The sequence below is a fragment of the Octodon degus genome, unplaced genomic scaffold (genome assembly GCF_000260255.1).
Source record: "Octodon degus isolate 3935 unplaced genomic scaffold, OctDeg1.0 scaffold00050, whole genome shotgun sequence".
In the NCBI taxonomy this organism is placed as follows: Eukaryota; Metazoa; Chordata; class Mammalia; order Rodentia; family Octodontidae; genus Octodon; species Octodon degus.
This window is the reverse complement of record NW_004524626.1, coordinates 12,392,721-12,413,224: the sequence shown is the minus strand read 5'-3', so window position 1 is coordinate 12,413,224 and position 20,504 is coordinate 12,392,721. Positions and strand designations below refer to the sequence as shown.

The 20,504-nt window shown below is 42.1% G+C and overlaps 1 protein-coding gene across 1 annotated transcript in view; it reads right to left on the bottom strand.

Moving 5' to 3' along the window:
* Positions 1–20,124, bottom strand: part of LOC101559686 (zinc finger protein OZF-like) — a 38,048-nt gene extending 17,924 nt beyond the window's left edge. Inside the window, exons 1-4 of the mRNA XM_023716789.1 lie at positions 20,052–20,124; positions 7,311–7,432; positions 2,511–3,210; positions 2,253–2,426 (exon numbers count right to left, since the gene is read on the bottom strand). Coding sequence (XP_023572557.1) covers positions 2,253–2,426; positions 2,511–3,189 — 853 coding nt within the window. The 5' untranslated portion in view covers positions 3,190–3,210; positions 7,311–7,432; positions 20,052–20,124. The remainder of the gene's footprint in view (positions 1–2,252; positions 2,427–2,510; positions 3,211–7,310; positions 7,433–20,051) is intronic.
* Positions 20,125–20,504: the final 380 nt, after the last annotated feature.

The window sequence follows — 20,504 nt, the reverse complement described above, 5'->3', positions numbered from 1 at the left end:
ATCACAAAAAAGGAAGGGAAGGGAAACTCATTCTTAGTCTCCATCATATGAAGACACAATAAAGAGGCAAGCAGTTACATGACAGGAAGACAGCCCTCACAAGAACTCAACCATATTGGTACTTCTGATATTAGACATCCATTCTCCAGAAATGAGATAAAACAAATTTCTGTATATTTCAAGTGTTTATATTAAATCAAAATAAAATTTTAAGTTACTTGTTTTGTGGAATTTTTTATGGCAGCCTAAGCAATTCATGATAGATTTCAGTATTAAAAAATGATGCTGCAGTAAAAAGGAATCCTGAAAATGTGAAAGCAGATCTGGTAACTGGCAAAAGCTGGAAATGCTTTTACATGCACCCAAGAAGTCAGGACATTAAGCTGGGCATGGTGATGCTTGCATGATAACCTTGAACTCAGGAGGCTAAGGCAGGAGGGTTGCCATGAATTGAAGACCAGACTGAACTACATAGCAAGAGCTTACCAAAAAAAAAAATAATAATAATAATAATAAATAATAAAAAAATCAGGATATAAAGTGATATACAGGTGACTGGTCATTTGGGACAGAGGAAGACAAAAAAAGTAAGGTTAACATAGCCCTGTAATTTTAGCCACTTGATAGTTTGAAGTACGAGGACTATAAGTACAAGGCTAGCCGGGGCAATTCATCAAGATTCTTTCTCCAAACAAAAGCTGGGCCTGCTATGCAAGTCTGTAATCCCAGTATTGTAGGACACAGGCTAGAGGATCAAGAGCAGACAAAGCAACTTAGTAATAGTGTATTTCAGAATAAAAATAAAAGGGTAAGAATGTAGCTCAGCATGAAGGCACTGGATTCAATCCAGAGTACTGTAAAATGTTAAAAAAAGAAAATATAGCTAGTGATACTATTCCGTGGTAGGCCACATACCTAGAATAGGTTCAATCCCCAGCATCAAAGTAAAGGGATGGATGGGAGGGAGAGTAGGAGTAGAGTGAGTCTTTTACAGAACTTGCCAGAATACAGCTGTATTCAAGCAATTTGTGACAGATAGAACTGAGGAGTGATATAATTGAAAATTCCTCTGAAGTTTGTAATTAAAGTGTTAAAAGAGGAGCTTGGTTCCACTTGACATATAGTGAAATGTGAAAGTCTGAATCCAACAAAGAACTATTATACTAAAAGGAACCGGAATGTGGAAATTTGAAAAAAAAAAAAAATCACACTACTGATATTGCAAAACTTGGAAAGCTTGGACTGAAAATAAAAAAAAAAAATTACAAAAAGTCTGGTTCAAAAATTATTTGATAAAGAGATTAAGGATGAGACCTATGGTTGGGATATCAGCAATCTCACCTTAACAGAGAACAGACTGGATTACACTAGCAGAGGAATTGCTTAGATCTAAAATAGACCTAGAGAACAAAATAAGCATCTAAAAAGAACAAAATTTTGTTCTTTTTAGATGCTATAAGGAAACACGGGGATAATTGGCTACAAATGTCAACTAGTCATTATGAACAGATATGGATCATTTCCTTCTTGGCATGCTTAGCATGATCAATGAGTGCAAAGGACACGCGGGGGAATGCCTTTCATCAGTCCACCCAGCCTTGTACCAGCTTGGGTTCTGGAGACTTTTCAAATGAATAGCCAGCCATTAACCAAAAAGGGGCAGAGTCAAATCTGTTCTATTATCTCATGCAGGCAGGTCCACCTTACAGATACAGGTTACTTGTGTTATTTCATTTTAGTATTATCATAAAAATACTTTTAAGAGGAAATTTTGTTAAATATACACATTGACTATATCATACACTTAATATGTGCCGCAATCAAAGAGGCCAAGCAAGTCAAAGGTTGGACACCATGCATAGCATTTGTAAATGCTACTGTCACTAGGAGTCCAAGCACCAGTTAAGGTTGACCTGCAGTAGTGACCTCACCATGACCCCCAAAAGTGCTCAGACTCAGCTGTGTGTGAAACAGTTTGAGGAGGTCAGCAACAGCTCAGTAGAAGAGTGCTTGCCTAGTATGTGAGGCCCTGGGTTTCCTCCCCAGCATTACCAAAAAAAAAGTTCCAAAGGAGAACTTATGTCAGATAATCAGGTGGCACCTATGCCAGTGGGAGACATTACAACTCACACAAAGAAGTTAAGACTTATCTGATACTCTTTGGTGCCACTCTTACTACTTAAGAGTGGGAACAAGGGGCATAGCAACACTGATAGTCTCACATTTATAGGCCTTCTCCCCATGGTGAACACTTGCATGTTTGCTTAAGCGTGAGGAAACAGCAAACGCTTTCCCACATTCCTTACAGATGTAAGGTTTCTCTCCAGTATGTGTTCGCATGTGAATGTTAAGCGATGTGGAATATACAAACGCCTTCCCACAGATATTACACACAAAGGGCTTTTCCCCACTGTGAATTTTCATATGTTTAGTACGGTGGGAGGCAGTAATAAAGGTTTTCCCACAATGAATACATTCAAAAGGCTTCTCGCCTGTGTGTGTTCTCACATGGTGGATAAGGCCTGAGGTCCTAGTGAAGGCTTTCCCACACTGCTTACACTGAAAGGGCTTCTCACCACTGTGAATGCGTACATGGGTAGCAAGGCCTGAGTACTGAGTGAAGGCTTTCCCACAGTCCTTGCATTCATAGGGTTTGACTCCAGTGTGTGTCCTGATATGCTCATTAAGCTGAGTGGATCTCGAGAAGGCTTTCCCACATTCCTTACACACAAAGGGCTTCTCTCCACTGTGAACTCCTCGCAAGTGTTCAGTCAGGCCCGACCACCTCAGGAAGGCTTTCCCACATTCCACACATTTGTATGCTTTTATTCCACTGTGAATTTTCCTGTGATCATTAAGGTATGTGTTACTTGTAAAACACTTTCCACACTCTTTACACTGGAAGGGCTTTTCTCCAGTATGAACTTCCATATGAGCAGACAGTTGAGTAAAAGTAGCAAAGCACTTCCCACATTCCTTACATTTTTGGGATTTCTCTCCAGAAGAAATTGTTACATATTGACTGAGGTGTGAGGAAAAGGCAAATGCTCTCCAACATTCCTCACATTCACAGAGTGTTTGTTCAGTGTGGGTTTCCATGGGATTAGTAAGACATGGAAAATACTGAAAGGTTTTTTCATATTCCTCCAATTTGTAGGGATTTTCTCCACTGAAAACTTGAAGATCCATAGCAAGGCTACACCTCCAACCCTAGGAAAATATGAATTTTAAAAACATTATAAATCAATCCATTCTGGTTTAAGTCATCAACATTTGTCCCAGTACCTCAGCTGTAGAGTAGTTACAATGGAGAGTGACAGTCTAGGTCCCTAAAGGTTATCTTTTATAAAGGTAACAACTAAGAAGAGCCTCATTAGATGTGATGAAGGTTTGCAGCACAACCTATAACCACTCTACTCTGCCATCAAATCCCATAAAAACAAGTCAGACGTCTCAGAATTCAAAGTAAGATATTGGTGTATTGTGACACATTTTTACCTCTTAGCCTATTCCTTGTAGATAATCCCGTAACTAAAGCATGTAGACATCAGTATTCAGTCACGTATGTATCAGTTACCTATTCCATTTGAACTACACTCACAGGCTTGTTGCAAAGCAGCCTATGTTTTCTGCACTAATTAAGCCATATTTAATTTTTTTTTTTTTTTTTTTAAGCAAGGTTTTAAAGTAGTGGTAAATGTGCTGCTTGGCAGTTATGTGATTTTGTTTTACAGAGGCTGGTAAACTGAATCCAATAATGGCAGCATCTTTGACCATGACTTGTCTCATTAATACAGAACTAAATACAGTAGTCTCCCATACTCAGTTGCACTTGCCAATGTGTATTATTCATGGTTAACTAGAGTCTAAAAGACTGATTAGAGATGGCTAGAGGTATAACTCAGTAGTAAGGTACTTGCCTAGCATGCACAAGGAACTGAGTTGCATCCTTAGCCCTGAAATGTAAATGGTAACTATAGGATAATAATCTTTGAGAAAGGCCACATTTGCATAAAATAGTATTTATAGAGTTCCATACTATCTGCAATTTTAGCTATCCAATGGCCATGATGGAAAGTATCCCCACAGATAAGGGGAACTACACTATTTCCATTTTTGCCCAGAACCCTTCAGATGGAAGAAGGTACCAAGTACAAGAACCATGAGAATGCTTAGTGACTACTGCACAGAGGAGCATAGTTTCACTAAAGATAACATGGTCTAAGTCAGTGAAGAAAACTGCGTAAGGTCTAGTGCTCTTGACTTGGGGTCCCAACTAAAGGGTGTTTCTGAAAAAATACTTTCAGAATGTGGTACTGTGTTCAACCAAAAGGAAACAGGAATTACGGTAGTAATGGTGTGACATGCAAAGGTGTAATGGTAAACTGGAAGACACAGTATGAGACTATAACAGTGGGTGATCTTCTGAGGAAGTCAGGGAGTAGAGACAGATGCTTCTTGAAGAAAGCATTAATTTTCATTGTTTTTAGTCATATCTACTAGACTTTTAGGGGGGGAGGGTTCACCTTAGCAGAGAACAAAGAATATACTTTGTTCATGGACTAAACAGACTGTGAACTGAGGAAAAAGAGCAAACCATGTGCTCCCAGTACTCAAAAGACTGAGAATATAGGATTACAAGATTGAGGTCAGGCTGACAAATTCGCAAGGTCCTATCTGAAAAGAAAAAGGATGCAGGCCCAGTGATAGAGCACCCTTGAGTGTGATTCCCCAGTAAAAACACATGAGCTGGGCGTGGTGGCACACACCTGTAATTTTAGCACTCAGGAGGCTGAAGCAAGACTGCCACAAGTTTGAGGTCAGACTAGACTACAGGGTTCAAGGCCAGGCTCAACTTCATAGTGAGACCTTGTCCCCTCCATTCTCCCCTCCCCACACACACACAAAGAGGAGCAACTGAAGAAGCAGCTCAGTGGCAAAGTTATATCCTAGTTGGTATGAGGGCCCTGGGTTCAATCCCCAATATTACAAAAGAAAAGAATTAAACTTATATGTATAATCTGTATATTTGAGGAAGCAGTCTATTGTATCACTAGGGAACAGGTTTCAGTGAACAGACTCAGCTGTCATCATCAATAGACTTCATTTCTATCTGTCAGGTCATCAGATGGTATAACCTCACATCCAGTTGCAAGAGTTTAAGAGGGGCTGAACTCACGTGGGATGTGGGACTTAGATCCCTTTCTAAGAAGACATCCACTCACAACGACATGATTATTCATATCACAAATGAATGCAAATATATAGCACAGTGTTACCACAACCGACATTCAACATAGTAGCATGTAGCTGTGTATCAGAAATTTGTTTTAGGTGGAAGACTAGGTTCAAATAAGTCTCTGTCAAATGGATGCCTGCCTATTCAGTGGGATAGCCTATGGTTAACAAGTACTAATGGAGAATGTGCCCACTCTAGCCTCCAGCCCTTATGTGAAGTGGACAAGATGAAAAATTTATAGAAACAGGTTAAGAAGTCATGTGTGGTGGTATATATCTGCAATCCCAGCACTTTAGGAAGCTGAGGCACAAAGACTACAAAGATTAGAGCAGTCTGGGAACTCAGCAACTAAGTGAAATCCTATCTTAAAGAACAAAAAAAAAGCACTAAGGATATAGCTAAGTGTGAAGGCCCCAGTATCACAAAACCAAAATAAAAACAAACTGGTTAAAGATTGGGACAAGATACTATATCTGGGATTTACTTGTTATTGTGGAATTTGAAAACTGAGAAGATAAATATGATTATGAAATAGTTGCCTGGGACCTATCTGAGACATCAAAGTTCCACTGAATGCCTTGTCCAAGGACCCTGTGGTATATTATATCTAAAGTAAAACAGTATACAGTAAGTCTGAAGGGAATGAGGAGTATTCCTTTAAGGCCTTGTAGTGTGTGGTTTGCGCTGGGGTGTTTGCAGGTTTTTTAATTTTTCTTTTAACTCTCCCCATCCTCAGCATTAGCTATTTCACTAAGAGCCTCACACATGCTGGACAAATCCTACCACAGAGCTACAGCCTCGTGCCACATATGCAACTTTGATTCCTATTTTGTGTGCCCCAAGATATCACAGGGGTTTTGGCTGACTTTAATCTTTTTTACCTAAAGAAGAAAATCTTCAGCCTCTGCTCACTAGTTTATAGTGCAGGCAGGGCTGGGGAGATGGCTCAGTGGAACAAGCGCTTCTGTGGCAAGCGCAAGGGCCTGAGTTCGATCCCCAGTTCCACCCAAAAAAAAAAAAAAATTATAAAGATATAGTGCAGGCAAAAATGGGACAACTAGTTGCTCATAGCATCCAATGTTAAAGATGGCCACCTGTCTCAAGTTTGGTCAAGTGTGTTGTTTCCTGCATCCTGCCCTTTATTAGGTGCATCCTGACTAAGAGACAAAAAACAGGAACATGACACTGCGCTTCATCGCCTGTATGATGGTCAGTGGCGATGTCTGACAGGCCACAAACTCTCACTGTCTTTCACAGAGGCAATCCCAAGAAGCTCTTTAGATACCCACAGGGTCTGGGACAGGAGTGACCCCTCCCATACCCTGCTCTGTCAACAGAGGACAGGAAAAGTCACTGCCCTTACAGGTAGAATATACCAGAGGGTCCGGATTTGGTTCCATACTGTGTTAGGATTGCCTTGGTACCCATGTCAAGCTTGTGGGGCATCCTTGATCCCAAGTAAAGTGGGCAGCTGAGTATGGACAGTCGACTCAGACTCAGCATCTACAAAGGCCATTTTCCTGCACAGTCCACTAGGTGGCCACCAATTGTTATTTTATTGCTATATGGCAGAAGGCAGAGAGGAGCAATTTTCCCTCCTGTGGTAGAGATTGAACTCAGGGGTTACACTGGGCTACATTCCCAATTTTTTTTTTTTTAATTTTTAATTTTGAGACAGTCTTGCTTTATAGCTAAGTTCCATAGGTTGGGCTTCAACCTTGAATTCTCCTAGCTCAGCCTCCTTGAACGCTGGGAATATATTCACGCATCATCACACTTGGAAAAGAGAGGGCAATTTCTTCCACCAGAATTTTGGGGTAAATAAAGGCCAAAATGAGAGGCACAGACACTTGAGGATATGACAAGATGTTGTGTGCCAAAGCCTCTACAATGAAGGAGTGTCCAGAGACCAATGGGAATGGCTGCTGATTTTAATTTCTAAGTAAAATTTGTAAATGAAGGATGTGCTCACACCAGAATCAAAGAACTAAAAGATGGTCAGCTTATTTGCTATTAATAAGCATCCCAAATGAATGTTAGGAAGGAGGATATAGTCAAGGTCATGCTATACCTGTAGTTTTGGAGAAAGGTGGATAGACTGTGTGTGATGGGAAGTTGCAGAGGCACCCACAGGCAGACTGGGAAAAAGGTATCGTGTCCCTTCTGTGGTGGAGGCACACAGCAGCTGAGTCACTGTTAAAACAGGCACAGAAACGAACATGTTAGCTAATATATAAGAGCAAAATATTTACCAGTTAACTGAACAGAATTCTTGAATTTTCATCCCAATACTAAATATTGAGCATGGGGGACTTTATTGTCAGAATATAGCTTTAATGTAGCAATACCTATGTTATTTTCAGATTTAACAGTAGGATGCTGGAAAGATAGCTCAGTGGCACATCCTGCCTGGCAAGTGCAAGGACCTGAGTTCGATCCCTGGTACCACTTGCTATTCCAGGTGTGCCATGCCAGACCCCGAAACTGCATGTAGTGGCACATGCCGGTAATCTCAGCCCTGGGGAGGCTGAGACAAGAGAATTACTAGGTGTCCAAGCTGCACAGTGAGACCCTGTGCCATAAATAAATAAAGTAAAAGATTTTTAAAATTAAAGAAAAAATACAGGCTACAATGGAAAAAAGACTAAAGAGATTATTTTAATCATCCTTTGTTACCTTTTAGAAGCTCAACTGTAATATCTGAAGGCCTTATTTTCATTTGCATTGAATCTTATTTGTTTCACATGTCAATTATAAATACCAAAAATATGTTATTTAATGTTAATTTACTTTTTTTTTTTTTTTTTTCCAGAATTGGGGCTTGAACTCAGGCCCTTGTGCTTGCCAGGAAAGTGCTTATTCTACTGAGCCATCTCCCCAGCCCTCAAATTTACTATTTTTTGTGTCACAATATCTACACTTAGGAGTATTTTTAGGCAATGGATAACTAACAATGAGAATGTTATACACAGACATTAAATATGGGGCATGAGGACTGGCGAGATAAACTTAGCAGACTGAGCATTTGCTTAGGCAAGCATAGGGGCTGGGGTTCGATCTGCGGCACCACGTGCCACGCCAGCCCAACCCCTGGGGGCACTGAGCCGGCCACTGAGTCCAGGCATAGTGGTGCACACCTACAATTCCAATGCTGGGGAGGCTGAACACAGGAGGATCACTATGAGTCTGAGCTGCGTAGTGAGACCCCGCGCGCACGTGCACGCACACACACACACACACCCCACAAAATATAAAAATAAAAATAAGAAAATATTGGGCATGTTCAATTTTATCCATTTCACTAGTTGCTGTTTTAAGGCGACAGAAGGCATAATGTTTTTTGTTTTGTTTTTGTTTGGTTTTTTTGGCGGAACCAGGGATTGAACAGAAGGCATAACGTTTAAAGTTGGTGAGATATCTAAGTATAACTGTAATTCAAATTTCTGGTCAAGTTGCCTAATTTTTTTCAACTGTTTTCAATTTCTTTTAAAAAATAACATTAAGTTGTTAGATCTTACATTATGCAGGCAAAAAAATCTTTGATGTTTTATTAGATAATAAAAGCATGTGTGTTGGATTTTGAATTAGATCAAGGTATATAACTTTACTCTAAGCTTTTGTAAATGGATAAGGGAGGAAAGGTTGAAGGCAGGGTAGTGGAATGGGGAAAAAAAGAACCAAGTTATATCATATACTGGTACGAATTCTCAATGATAAATGTGATCATCATGCATATGTAAAATGTACCAATAAAACCTAATCAGAAAAAAAAGCTTAGTTTTAATCTGTTTTTTACACAAGTAACAATTATCACATATTTACTTAACTTTTTTTGTGTGTGTGGTGGAACCAGGGATTGAACTCAGGCCCTTGCGCTTGCCAGGTGAGTGCTTATTCTACTGAGCCATCTCCCTGGCCCCTTTACATTATTTTTATCGAAATATAGTGATGAGTTGCGTCTTTAGCTATGCTCCTGTGGCTGCCTCTGTATACTGAATATACTCAAAACATTTACCTTTCATGGTCATTTTGGCTTTAGAGAACAGCCAGAAATTGCAGTGCCACGTCTGGTGAATAAGGTGGATGAGAACGCACCACCATGTTTATACAAGCCTGACTTTCCATTCAAAGGCACCCAGAAGCAGCATTAGCTGTATTATTCACCACATCTTATACAGACACTCAAAAAAGACTCCCAGGGCCAGGGAGATAGCTCAACAGAATAAGTGCCTGCCCAGCAAGCACAATGTCCTGAGTTTGACCTCCAGTATCAAAAAGAAAAAACAAAAAAGACTTCCAGAACTACTTCAGAGTGGCAAAATGATGGGATAAGTGTGTTTAAAGTAAGAGGGAGGATTCGAGGAGGGTTAATGCCAATGTGCCTTTTCCTGTAATAAGTTTGGTGGTTTTTTTTAACATTTATTTATTTATTTATTGTGTGTGTGTGTGTGTGTGTGTGTGTGTGGCCAGCTCAGCCCACCAGGGGGCGGGGCTGGCTGGCATGTGGTGCTGGGGGATCAAACCGTGGTCCCTGTGCTTTCCCAAGCTTGTTCCAAGTAGGTGCTTTAGGGGGCCTGGCCCTAGCTCAGGCCTTTAAGTGGCTGCTTCCACAAAGCTGTCAGCCTCAGGTTGCTGGAGTTCGAACCTCACACCTCTCCCGCTGGCCAAAAGTGCCCTGAAGGCATTCAAGGAACAAAAAAAAAAAAAAAAAATCCTTAGGGGGCCTGCCCGGTAGCTCAGTTCTTTAAGTGGCTGCTTCAACAAAACAGTCAGGCTCAGGTTGCTTGGGTTCGATCCCCACAACACAATACAGCCAGTCATGCCTTGAAGGCATTCGGCGTAAAAAAAAAAAAACAAAAAACAGTTCTGCCAAGTAGGTGCTTTAGACCATTGAGCCATCTCACCAGCTCCCATGTAATAAGTTTTTCATAGAAACATTTATCACATATTTTGATCACAGCACATAATCTATTTAATCACATTGCATTATTTTACATTAGTACCTAAATGTGATCTAGAAGCTATTTTATTTTATTTTTTTGGCGGAACCGGGGATTGAACTCAGGCCCTTGTGCTTGCCAGGCAAGTGCTTATTCCACTGAGCCATCTCCCCGGCTCCTAGAAGCTATTTTAAATTAGTACCCCACCTATCAGTACCATTACATTGCGTGACATAGTATTTATTTTTTAACATAATTTCAAATTCCTTTATCCTTTGGGTTAATGACTATCTTAAATTGTAGTCTCTCTCTCTTTTCAATTTTTTTTCTCCTTTTGTTTCAGGCTTTTAGGTACTTGAAGCACAGGCAGTTAGTTTCTGTCCCTGGCTGATAAGAAAAGAGGGGCCTCCCATCACTAGAGAGATTGAGGCAGGAGAATATAGATTTTCAAGTCAGTTTAACTACAAAAATTGGAAAAAGAAAAAAAGAAGGCGGGCTGGTGAGATGGCTCAGTGGTCTAAAGCACCTACTTAGAACAAGCTTAGCAAAGCACAGGGACCGCAGTTCAATCCCCCAGCACCACATGCCAGCCAGCCCCACCCCCTGGTAGGCTGAGCTGGCCACACACACACACACACACACACACACACACACACAAATAAATAAAAAATTTTAAAAAAGAAAGAAAAAAGAAGGTGGTAGCTGTAGCCCAGTGATAGAACACTGCTTAGAATGCGTTAAGACTGTGGGTTCCATACCCCGCACCACGACCACCCCTCACTGCCCCCCCCTAAAAAAAAAGCAATGGACAAAAACCAAGTTGACAAACAGGCGCCTCATGGCAACTTCTTGGGATGGTCTCTTGTCTTTTGGATAGTCAGTCACTCCTTTTACCCCTTTTTAAATTTCGCTCCAGAAGAATCCTTCAAAATACCATCTCTAAGCACTAAAATTTTTCTGTGTTTGAATACTGGGCCAAAAGGTCCTACTGGTCCTGAGCAAGCACCCTCAAAGCAACCCCAGAGGGTTGAGGTCCACATCCCAGAGAGCACAAGTATTCTGCGTTTGTATCTGCCTTGCTGTTACTTCTGCAGACACTACCATCCAACAACTCAGCAAATGTGTCACCTGCATTCATGGCCCACATTTATGGCCCTCACAACACTGACTCTAGACGCCCTTTCACTCAGTCACAGCAGATCCCTGCAACCAGCTGGTCTGATCAGATATCTGTCATGTACTCAAGTAGCTCATGAAAACAAAAGGTAGAAACCCTTACTGAAAATTCAGCTACCTGCCAACAGGGACATAACCCTCTCAAAGGAAAGGGTCTATCTCTGGAACAGATTGCTATGAATCAGAAAATTCTATAGTACTACTCCCCATAATGAGAACATACAGCTCCAAAAACTGGTAAGCTAGTGCAGAAGTGGATCTGGTGACAACATTTTTGCAGAACCGGGGATTAAACTCAGGCCCTTGCATTTGCCAGGGAAGTGCTTATTCCACTAAGCCATCTCCCTGGCCCCTGGAGACAACGTTTTTGCTTCTGATCTCAGCAATCAAAAGCACTGCAGGTTTAAAGATCTCTTACTCCCTAAAGATGAGGCTATAGTTATGTTCCCAACACACTGTAAAGCAGGACAGCTGATTTGGACCCCTCATACCACTAACTTAAGAGATAGGGAAAAGGGCGGTTAATGCACTGGCTGGGGTGACATTACAACTGGAGTACTCTATATAACATTAGAGTAGTCTACACTTTGTGCGCTATACAGAGTACTCTATACAACATTACAACTGGAGTACATTACAACAGAAGCAAGGAGGACGGAGTGACACCCAATATAACAAGTTGTATGGTAAAGTTTAATGGAAAATTACAACTGAAAAAGGGCAGGACAATGAACAAAGGAATGGGAAATGAAGTTTTGAGTCACTCAACCAAGGTGGAGAAGCCACAGCAGCTAAGGGTGTGGCTGCGGGAAAGAGAAATAATGGGACTATTCACTGATGGAGAAAACTTTTCACATAAGCCACACCCACAAAGCCTATTACAGAAACAAAAATTATGGTAGGGGTGTGTGTGTGTGTGTGTGTGTGTGTGTGTATTTTACTGTATTATAGGCATTTGTTTTTTATGCCAGTATTTATTCACATAAACTAACCATTTGGGGGGGTCAGCCAGACAGCTCAGCGGATTAAAGCACTTGCTTAGGCAGGTGCAGAGACCAGGGCTCATGGGGCACATGGAGGCAGCAACTGAGACTGGGCATGGTGGCGCATACCTGTAATCCCAGTGCTTGGGAGGCTGAAAACAGGAGGATCACTATGAATCTGATCTGTGTAGTATGATCCTGTACTAAATACATAAACTAACCATTTGTTTCTGTTTTATTCTCATTTCTATTTTCTTTTTTCTTTTCTTTTTTTTCTTTCTTTCTTTTTCTTTTTTTTCTTTCTTTCTTTTTCTTTTTTTTTTTTTTTTTTTTTTTTTTTTTTTTTTTTTGTGGAACCGGGGATTGAACTCAGGCCCTTGCACTTGCCAGGCAAGTGCTTATTCCACTGAGCCTTCTCCCCGGCCCCACATTTCTATTTTCTTTTCAGACAAGGTCTCAGTGTGTAGTTCAGGCTGTCCTTGAACTCACTTACACCAGCCTCAAACTCACAGCAATTCTCCTGTCTTAGCCTCCTGAGGGCTGGGCTTACAGGAATGTGCCACTATGCCCAGGCCCATTTATATTTCTTTTTCTTTCTTTCTTTCTTTCTTCTTTCTTTCTTTCTTTCTTTCTTTCTTTCTTTCTTTCTTTCTTTCTTTCTTTCTTTCTTTTTCCATGTATTTGGTACAGGATCCCACTATGCAGTTTGGACTTAACAGTTATCCTCCTGTTTCAGTCTCCCCAGTGCTGGGATTACAGGCATGTACCACCATGCCTGGTCTTGATAGCTGGTTTGGCATGCCTGGGGTCAAGCCAGCACGGCATGTGGTACCTATCGAAACCAGGTCCTTGTGCTTGCCTAGGCAGGCACTTAGACCACTGAGCAATCTTTGCAGCCCCCCATTTCTATTTTATATGCAAGAGATAGATTTACAATTCAGTCTGCAGCTAACAAGATATTCTTTGGGAGTATGACTATATTTAAGTAAAAATTAATGTGGCCTGTGATGCAGTAATGTGTTTCTTCTCAGAGGGAAGGTAAGAAGGGCTTCCCTTGAATCTTGCGAGCTAAAAATATATGGGTGCTTGATTATTATAAGGGAAGTCACATGTGTGTAGATAGTACATGTGGATAGTGAGCAGTCAAAGTGTGACTGTGCCACCTATTAATTTATTCAGTTTATCTTTATAATCTGCTATGGAATAAAGGACAGAATCCTTTAAGCATTTGTCTTTCACATAAAATACTGTCAGCACTGTGAGGTGAGAGCACACTGGGCAGACAACTGGTAAGTGGTATGGAGTGAGGACATTCTGTGTTAATGGTTCTATACCATCTGCTCAGGATATATAGCCCCTAGGTCAGTGATGGTGAACCTTTTAGAGCTCAGCGCCAAACTACAAGCTATAACCCATTTATTTACCTCAAACTGCCAGCACTATAGTTAAACCTGATGAGGTTTTAGTTTAGAAAAGAAAAAAACTCACATAGTGGCTTCTTTTGTCTCAAAAGAAAAGCATAATAACATGTGCCATAGGTTCACCACCATTGCCCTTGGCCCTCTCCTGGCTGTCCTAGCACCGACACTAAACACTCAAAGGACTTCCACTAGGAAAGGCCCCCCCTGCACACAGAGCAACGAACCTGATGGCTTCTTTCTCTCTCCATAACAGACACTGTGTTCTACAATACAGGCTGCATCTGCATGCAACTTTCTCTGAAGTTGCTCACCTAGCCCTGTGCCCTTGGGCTAGTTCCTCACAGCCTTCCTGATGGGAACACAGAGCACCCCAGGCCAACCGCCGAGAGGCCCAAACTGAGTCCATGTCCCTGTCCACCAGCATCAGACTCTATGGCCCTCGCTGTCTGTCACAGCCCTCCTGAGGCAGATACACAAACTCTGCAGTGACAGCTATGCACAATCTCTCTGTGTGTGGCCCACACTGAGCTGCCCTGCACGCTGTGCTGGAGCATCCATCATGCTGGACTCCTGACCAGAGACCAGCTGAGGCCCAGAGCAACACAGCAGCATCCCTACCACACAGTGAGCTGCACCTCCATGTGGCTAACACCTTAATGTTATCCCAGCAGTCTCTGCCACTGTATGTTCACATCTGGGTAATTCTCCTCCTCCCAGCATATGCAAGATCTCTGAGGGCTGTAGACAGGAGAATGTGGCAAATGTAACATGATTCTGTGGCTGGATACAGGGTCTCAAAACATTTGCTTCTGAGTTTATTAAGAGGAATCTAGCTTCTTTTGTTCAAGTAAAAGTATTTTTGTTCTTTCTCTTGCTTTTTCTTTATTGGTTTTTTGAGATAGGATCTCAGTATGTAATTCAGGCTGGTTTTGAGCTCACTACGTAGTCCAGGCTGGCCTCAAACTTGTGATGATCCTCTTACCTCAGTCTCTCAAGTGCTGGGATTACAGTTGGGCACCACCATGCCCAGCTACTTATTTATTTTTAAATTTTATTGTCTATTTTTTTGTAGCATTGAGTATTCTAGCACTAAAATACATACAGTTCACATCATACAGATTACATTTCCCTGTATTGTATTGTAGTTGTCTTATATATTAAATCTATATAATCTGAAATACTCAGATGTTTTAAATTCAACAATCCTATATTACAAAAAACTCAAGTGAGCAACATACTATATTTACCTAGATACTTACCATCCCCGTTGCCTTCATTCCTAATATCCCAAGCTTATAATATCTTGTTCAAGAGCATCACTAATAACTTATTTAAAAAAGGTCTTGAGGGCTGGTGAGATGGCTCAGTGGTCTAAAGCACCTATTTAAAACAAGCTTAGCAAAGCACAAGGACTGTGGTTCAATCCCCCAGCACCACATGCTAGCCAGCCCCGCCCCCAGGTGGGCTGAGCTGGCCACACACACACACACACACACACACGTAAATTAAATAAATTTAAAAAAAAAAAAGGTCTTGAGGTCCTCAAGCAAAGACCCTTAGTAGTACTATATCACCTGACAATTCCTTCCTCCTTCCTTCCTTTTCTTCAAATTCTTTTTTTTTTTTTTTTTGGCCACACTGAAAACTGAAACTAGGGTCTTCAAACTGAGCTACATCCTTAACACTTTCTTGTGGTTTTCATTTTGAAACAGGGTCTTGCTAAGTCACGAAATGCCCACACCGGGCTTAAAGTTGTCATCCTCGTCCTCAGCTTCCCAGAGTGTTAGTATGACAGGCGTGTACCATCATGCTCAGCTTTTATTTTTCTGTGTGAGGGGTGGGGACCTGGGGGGGCAGGGTTGAAATCTAGGGCCTTGTGCACACTAGGCAAGCACTCAAACACGGAGTTATTTACCCAAGTTGGTAGAAGTCTTTTTAAAAGAGGCCTCGGTAAGATACAGATACTCCTTTTGCTGGCTTCATGAATCAGCCATGTGGGTGGAACCGCAGCTACCCTCTAGAAGCTGTGACAGTGAACTAGCTGCACAAACAAGTCCTACAGCTGTATGGAAATACATTTTGCCAAGTACACAAGTAAGTGGAGAGAATCTTCCCTAGTGAAGTGTCTCTGAACAACCAGATTAGAATGCAGCCCAACCAGTGCTTTGACTGTATCTTGGTGAGAAACCGGGCAGAGCGCTTACCTAAAGTGCTTTCTGGACTTTTCACTCAAAAAAAAAGAGATAAAAAGTATGTGTAGGGGCCGGAAAGACAGCTCAGTAGAATAAGCGCTTGCCTGGCAAGCACAGGGTCCTAAATTCAATCCCCGGCACTGGGAAAAGAAAAAAGAAAAGAAAAGAAAGAAAAAAAGAAAAGTATGTGTTGTTGGGCTAGGAGTGTAGCACTTCGACAGAAAGCAGGCTTACTATGTATGAGGTCCTGGGTTCAATACCAGGACTAAAAATAAAAAGGGGGATTATGTTGTTTTAAGCCTCTAAACATATCCACAACAAACTCTTTTTAAAAGAGCAGACAAAGCATCTAGGCATGGTGGCACACACCTATAATCCCAGCACTTGGAATGCTGAGGCAGGAAAATCACCAGAAGTTTGAGGCCAGCCAGGGCTGCATAGTGAGTTCAAAGTCAGTTTGAACAAGTAACAGTTGTAAAGCATCTGTCCAAGTACAACACAACCAAAACAGTGTTTCTCAAAATATATCTGAGTAGTGTTACTCACCATGAAAATGAACAATTTTCCTTTTCAAAACAACCCTCTTGCAGTTAAAAGTAAAATCTGTTGCTCTTTTTTTTTCTCCTGCAGAATTTCTAAACAAGTTTTTTGTTGGCGGTGGTTTTGGAGTTTTGGCCTTTTTTTTTTTTTTTTTTTTTTTTTTATGTATTTGGTACAGGGTCTCACTACACAGTTTGGAGTTGGACTTGTAGTGATCCTCCTGTTTTCAGCCTCCCCAGTGCTGGGATTACAGGTGTGCATCACCACACTTGAACTCAGTGGCCAGCTCAGCATGCCCAGGGGGCAGGGCTGCCATGGCATGTGATGCCAGGGATAGAACCCTGGCCCTTGTAATTGCCTAAGCAGGCACTTAGTCCACTGAGCTATCTCACTGGCTTTTTTCTTCTTCTTCTTTTTTTTTTTTTAATGTCTTTTTATACAGTTCTGGCTGGCCTTGAACTCACAATGCAACGTAAACTAGCTTCACACTCAAGACAATACTCCTGCCTCAGCTTCCTGAGGGTTGGGATTATACATCTACCATTCCCAGAAGTAAACAGGTTTTTAAAAATGTTGATTCAGGGGGCCTGCCCATTAGCTCAGTTATTTAAGTGCCTGCTTAAACAAAGCAGTCAGGCTCAGGTTGCTGTGGTTCCATCCCTAGAACTCAAGGCAGCTAAACCTGCCCTGAAGGCATTCTGAGACAGCAAAAAAAAAAAAAAAAAAGTTGATTCAGAAACTGCCATATAGGTACAAGATTAGAGGGAAGAAAAGTATTTAATGCACACTAACATTAAGTGTACATTTGTCCTTTGACTTAGAACATACACCATAAAAATTTTCCGCTGAAAATGCACCTCCACAACTGTGAAAATACATACAGGACATTTACTCACTGCACATTACCCATGAATGCTCAAAAAGTTGTGTAGAAAGAGTGCAGAGGTCAAGATAGTTCTCCTGCTCAAGCATCAAACCTACAAAGTACATTCTTATGTGAAAGAAAAAAATATTGAGTATGAAACAGACACAGTAGTGTACATGTTTAATCCCAGCTACTCAGGAGGCAGAGAAAGGAGAATAGCAAATTCAAGGCCAGCATGGGCTACTTAAGATTTTGTTCTCACAAATTTCTTAAGAGGTAGGGATGTAGCTTAGTGACACAACCTTTGCCTACCATGCACAAGATCCTCGGTTCCAACTTCAGGACCATTAAAAAAAAAAAAAAAAGAAAGAAAAAGAAAATCCTTTGAAGATTAATGCCTTGAACATATATCAAAATTATGAAGTATCACTCAGGGAAGAACATATAAATGAGTGCCTTCCTAATAATATACAATTGGAAACACATATTACCTACAAACTACCCTACAAATATTCTAAGTCTACTGACTAGGTACCAAATGTCACACAGATTTATCGGAAGGCCACCAGCATTCACAGCTGTCCACGACAGATACAGATTTGGATAATTAAGCACTATGGCTCAAAAACATGTACAATCTAGAAACCTTGAATGGATTTCAGATCCAAAAGCACCCAAAACCTACTTTTGTTTTTTTTGCTTGTTTGTTTGTTTTAATTTTTATTTGTGTGTCTGTGTGTGGTCAGTTCAGCCCACCTGGGGGAGGGGCTGGCTGGCATGTGGTGCTGGGGGATTGAACTGCGGTCCCTGTGCTTTGCTAAGCTTGTTCTAAGTAGGTGCTTTAGACCACTGAGCCATCTCACCAGACCCCCAAAACCTACTTTTGGTACAATGTGGAGAATTTTGTATTTTTTAGAGCAGGAATTGCATGGTGTTATTGTTTTCAACTTTCTTCTTTTCCCTCTCTCCCTCCCTGCCCCTCCTCTCCCTCTCTTCCCTTCCACTCTCCCTTTTTCTCCCTCCCTTCCTGCAGGATAACCTGGAACTCACAGTGATTCTCCTGCTTCAGTTTCCCCAGCCCTGGAATAACAGCTATGTGCCAACACACTTAAGATTAGTTTTTTATTTTTTATTTATTTTTTAAATTAGTTTTTTAATCTTCTTGACTGAAATATTTTGCTTTTAGTAAGATAATGTCCTTATCTTACTAAAGATACACACATTACTAAGTCATTAAAATACAATTGTCATGTCTACCACTTACTTTCAACTTACTAATAAATAGTACCACATATTTGGCAGACAGCAAAACACGTTACACATGAGTAAAGTTACAATGGGTATTAGATGTTTTATCAGTACGTTTTAAGATTGTGCAGGGCCAGGGAGATGGCTCAGTAGAATAAGTGCTTTCCTGGCAAGCACAAGGGCCTGAGTTCAACCCCCAGTTCCGCACCAAAAAAAAAAAAAAAAAAAAAAAAAAAAAAAAAAATTCAAAAAATAAAACGTGAAGTACACTTAACCTAACAATAGTGTTAGGCGTTAATCCATCATTTATGGTTCAAGAATAATAAGGCCTCCATTCTTTCTTGTTGTCTCTTTTTAGGCTCAATGGAAATGTATTGGAGAAACAGAACAGCTAAGAAGCCATAGTTTTCGGGTCTTTTTTAAAGTTTTTTTTGGTTTTTTTGGGGGGGGTTTTTTTTTTGGTTTTTTTTTTTTTGTTTTTTAGGGAAGGGTTTACAGGATGTTCAGGGTCTCACTACTAGATCAGACTCGTAGTGATCCGCCTGTCCACAGCCTCCCAAGTGCTGGGATCACACGAGTGAGCCACCACACCCAGTCTCCATTGCAGTCTCAGTGCGTCCCGGCATCAGGGGATAGAATCCGCTGAGCTATTTGGAGGCCATAGTTTTGAGATTCTGGTCTACTAAAATTTAGTTTGGGGCCAGGGAGATAGCTCAGAGCAATAAGTGCCTGCCTGGCAAGCGCAAGGTACTGAGTTTGATGCCTGGTACCACCAAAATAAATAAAATAATAATAAAGTTCATAGCCACAGACAAAAAAGTGCACTTTCTATACATTCAAGAAAGTATTTTTCTATTTTTATTTTTTATTTGTTTTCGTTTTCTGAGACAGGGTCGCATTATGCAGTTCAGATTGGCCTGGAACTGACTGTAGCTCAGGCTGGCCTCAAATTGGCAGGAATCCTGCGGCCTCATCCTCCTGAGGGTTAAGATATCAGGCTTGCTTCACCAAGCCCGGCTGAAACCTCGTTTTTCTCCCGAAAGTGGTCAAAATAAAATACGATCTAACAAGACAAAGCCAAAAATCTCAAGTGAAACATTGTTTCTCTAAAAACAAAGAAACATGTCTATTTGACACAATGTCTCTCTAGGTTGCCCAGGCCGGATTCTTATTTTCGAGATCGGTGCAGCCACCCGGAGCGCTGGGATTCCGGCGTGAAGCGGGTAACAGCGGGCGCGCCCCAGGCCCCGCCGAGCGCACCCGAGCCCACTCCTCCCGGCGCCGACGCCCGCGGCCTCTCCAGCTGCCCGCGCCCGCCCAGCCCGCGGCCTTCGCCCGCCCGCCCTGCGCGCCAGCTCGCTCCCCCGAGGCGCCTCCGCGCCCCGGGCCAAACCCGCCCTTCCACATCCCCTCTGCCCCCAGGCAGTCCCCAGGCCGCGGAACTCACAAAAGCCGGAGTGGCCCGCACGACTCGGAAGGTAACAAGTCTCCAGGCTCGCCCAGGCACGGCCGGAAGAGAGCGCGCCGGCGCCGACGTCATTTCCGCTCGCGCTCGGCCGGGGGCGGGGCCGGGCCGGGCAGTCGGCGCTCCTGGCAAGAGTCCTAGTCTCCTGCGGCGGGGTTCTTCGCCCGGCTCGCGGCGGGGCTGGTGGTCAAAAAGGGGCACGACTGAGGTTGGCGGGACTCCGAGCTGCTAGGAGTCGTGGCGTGGGGGCCGGGTTGGAGGTGGGGTCGGGCCTGTTGCGAGGATCTGCTTGGGGCTTCACCCACGGAATGCTCAACCAAAATTTTTTTTGGTGTTTTGAGGTAGGGTTTCGGCTGGCGTGCAGCTCACTGTGTAGCCCAGACTGGCCTTGAACTCACACCTCTCAGTCCCAAAAGCCTATGGAAAGAATCTGAG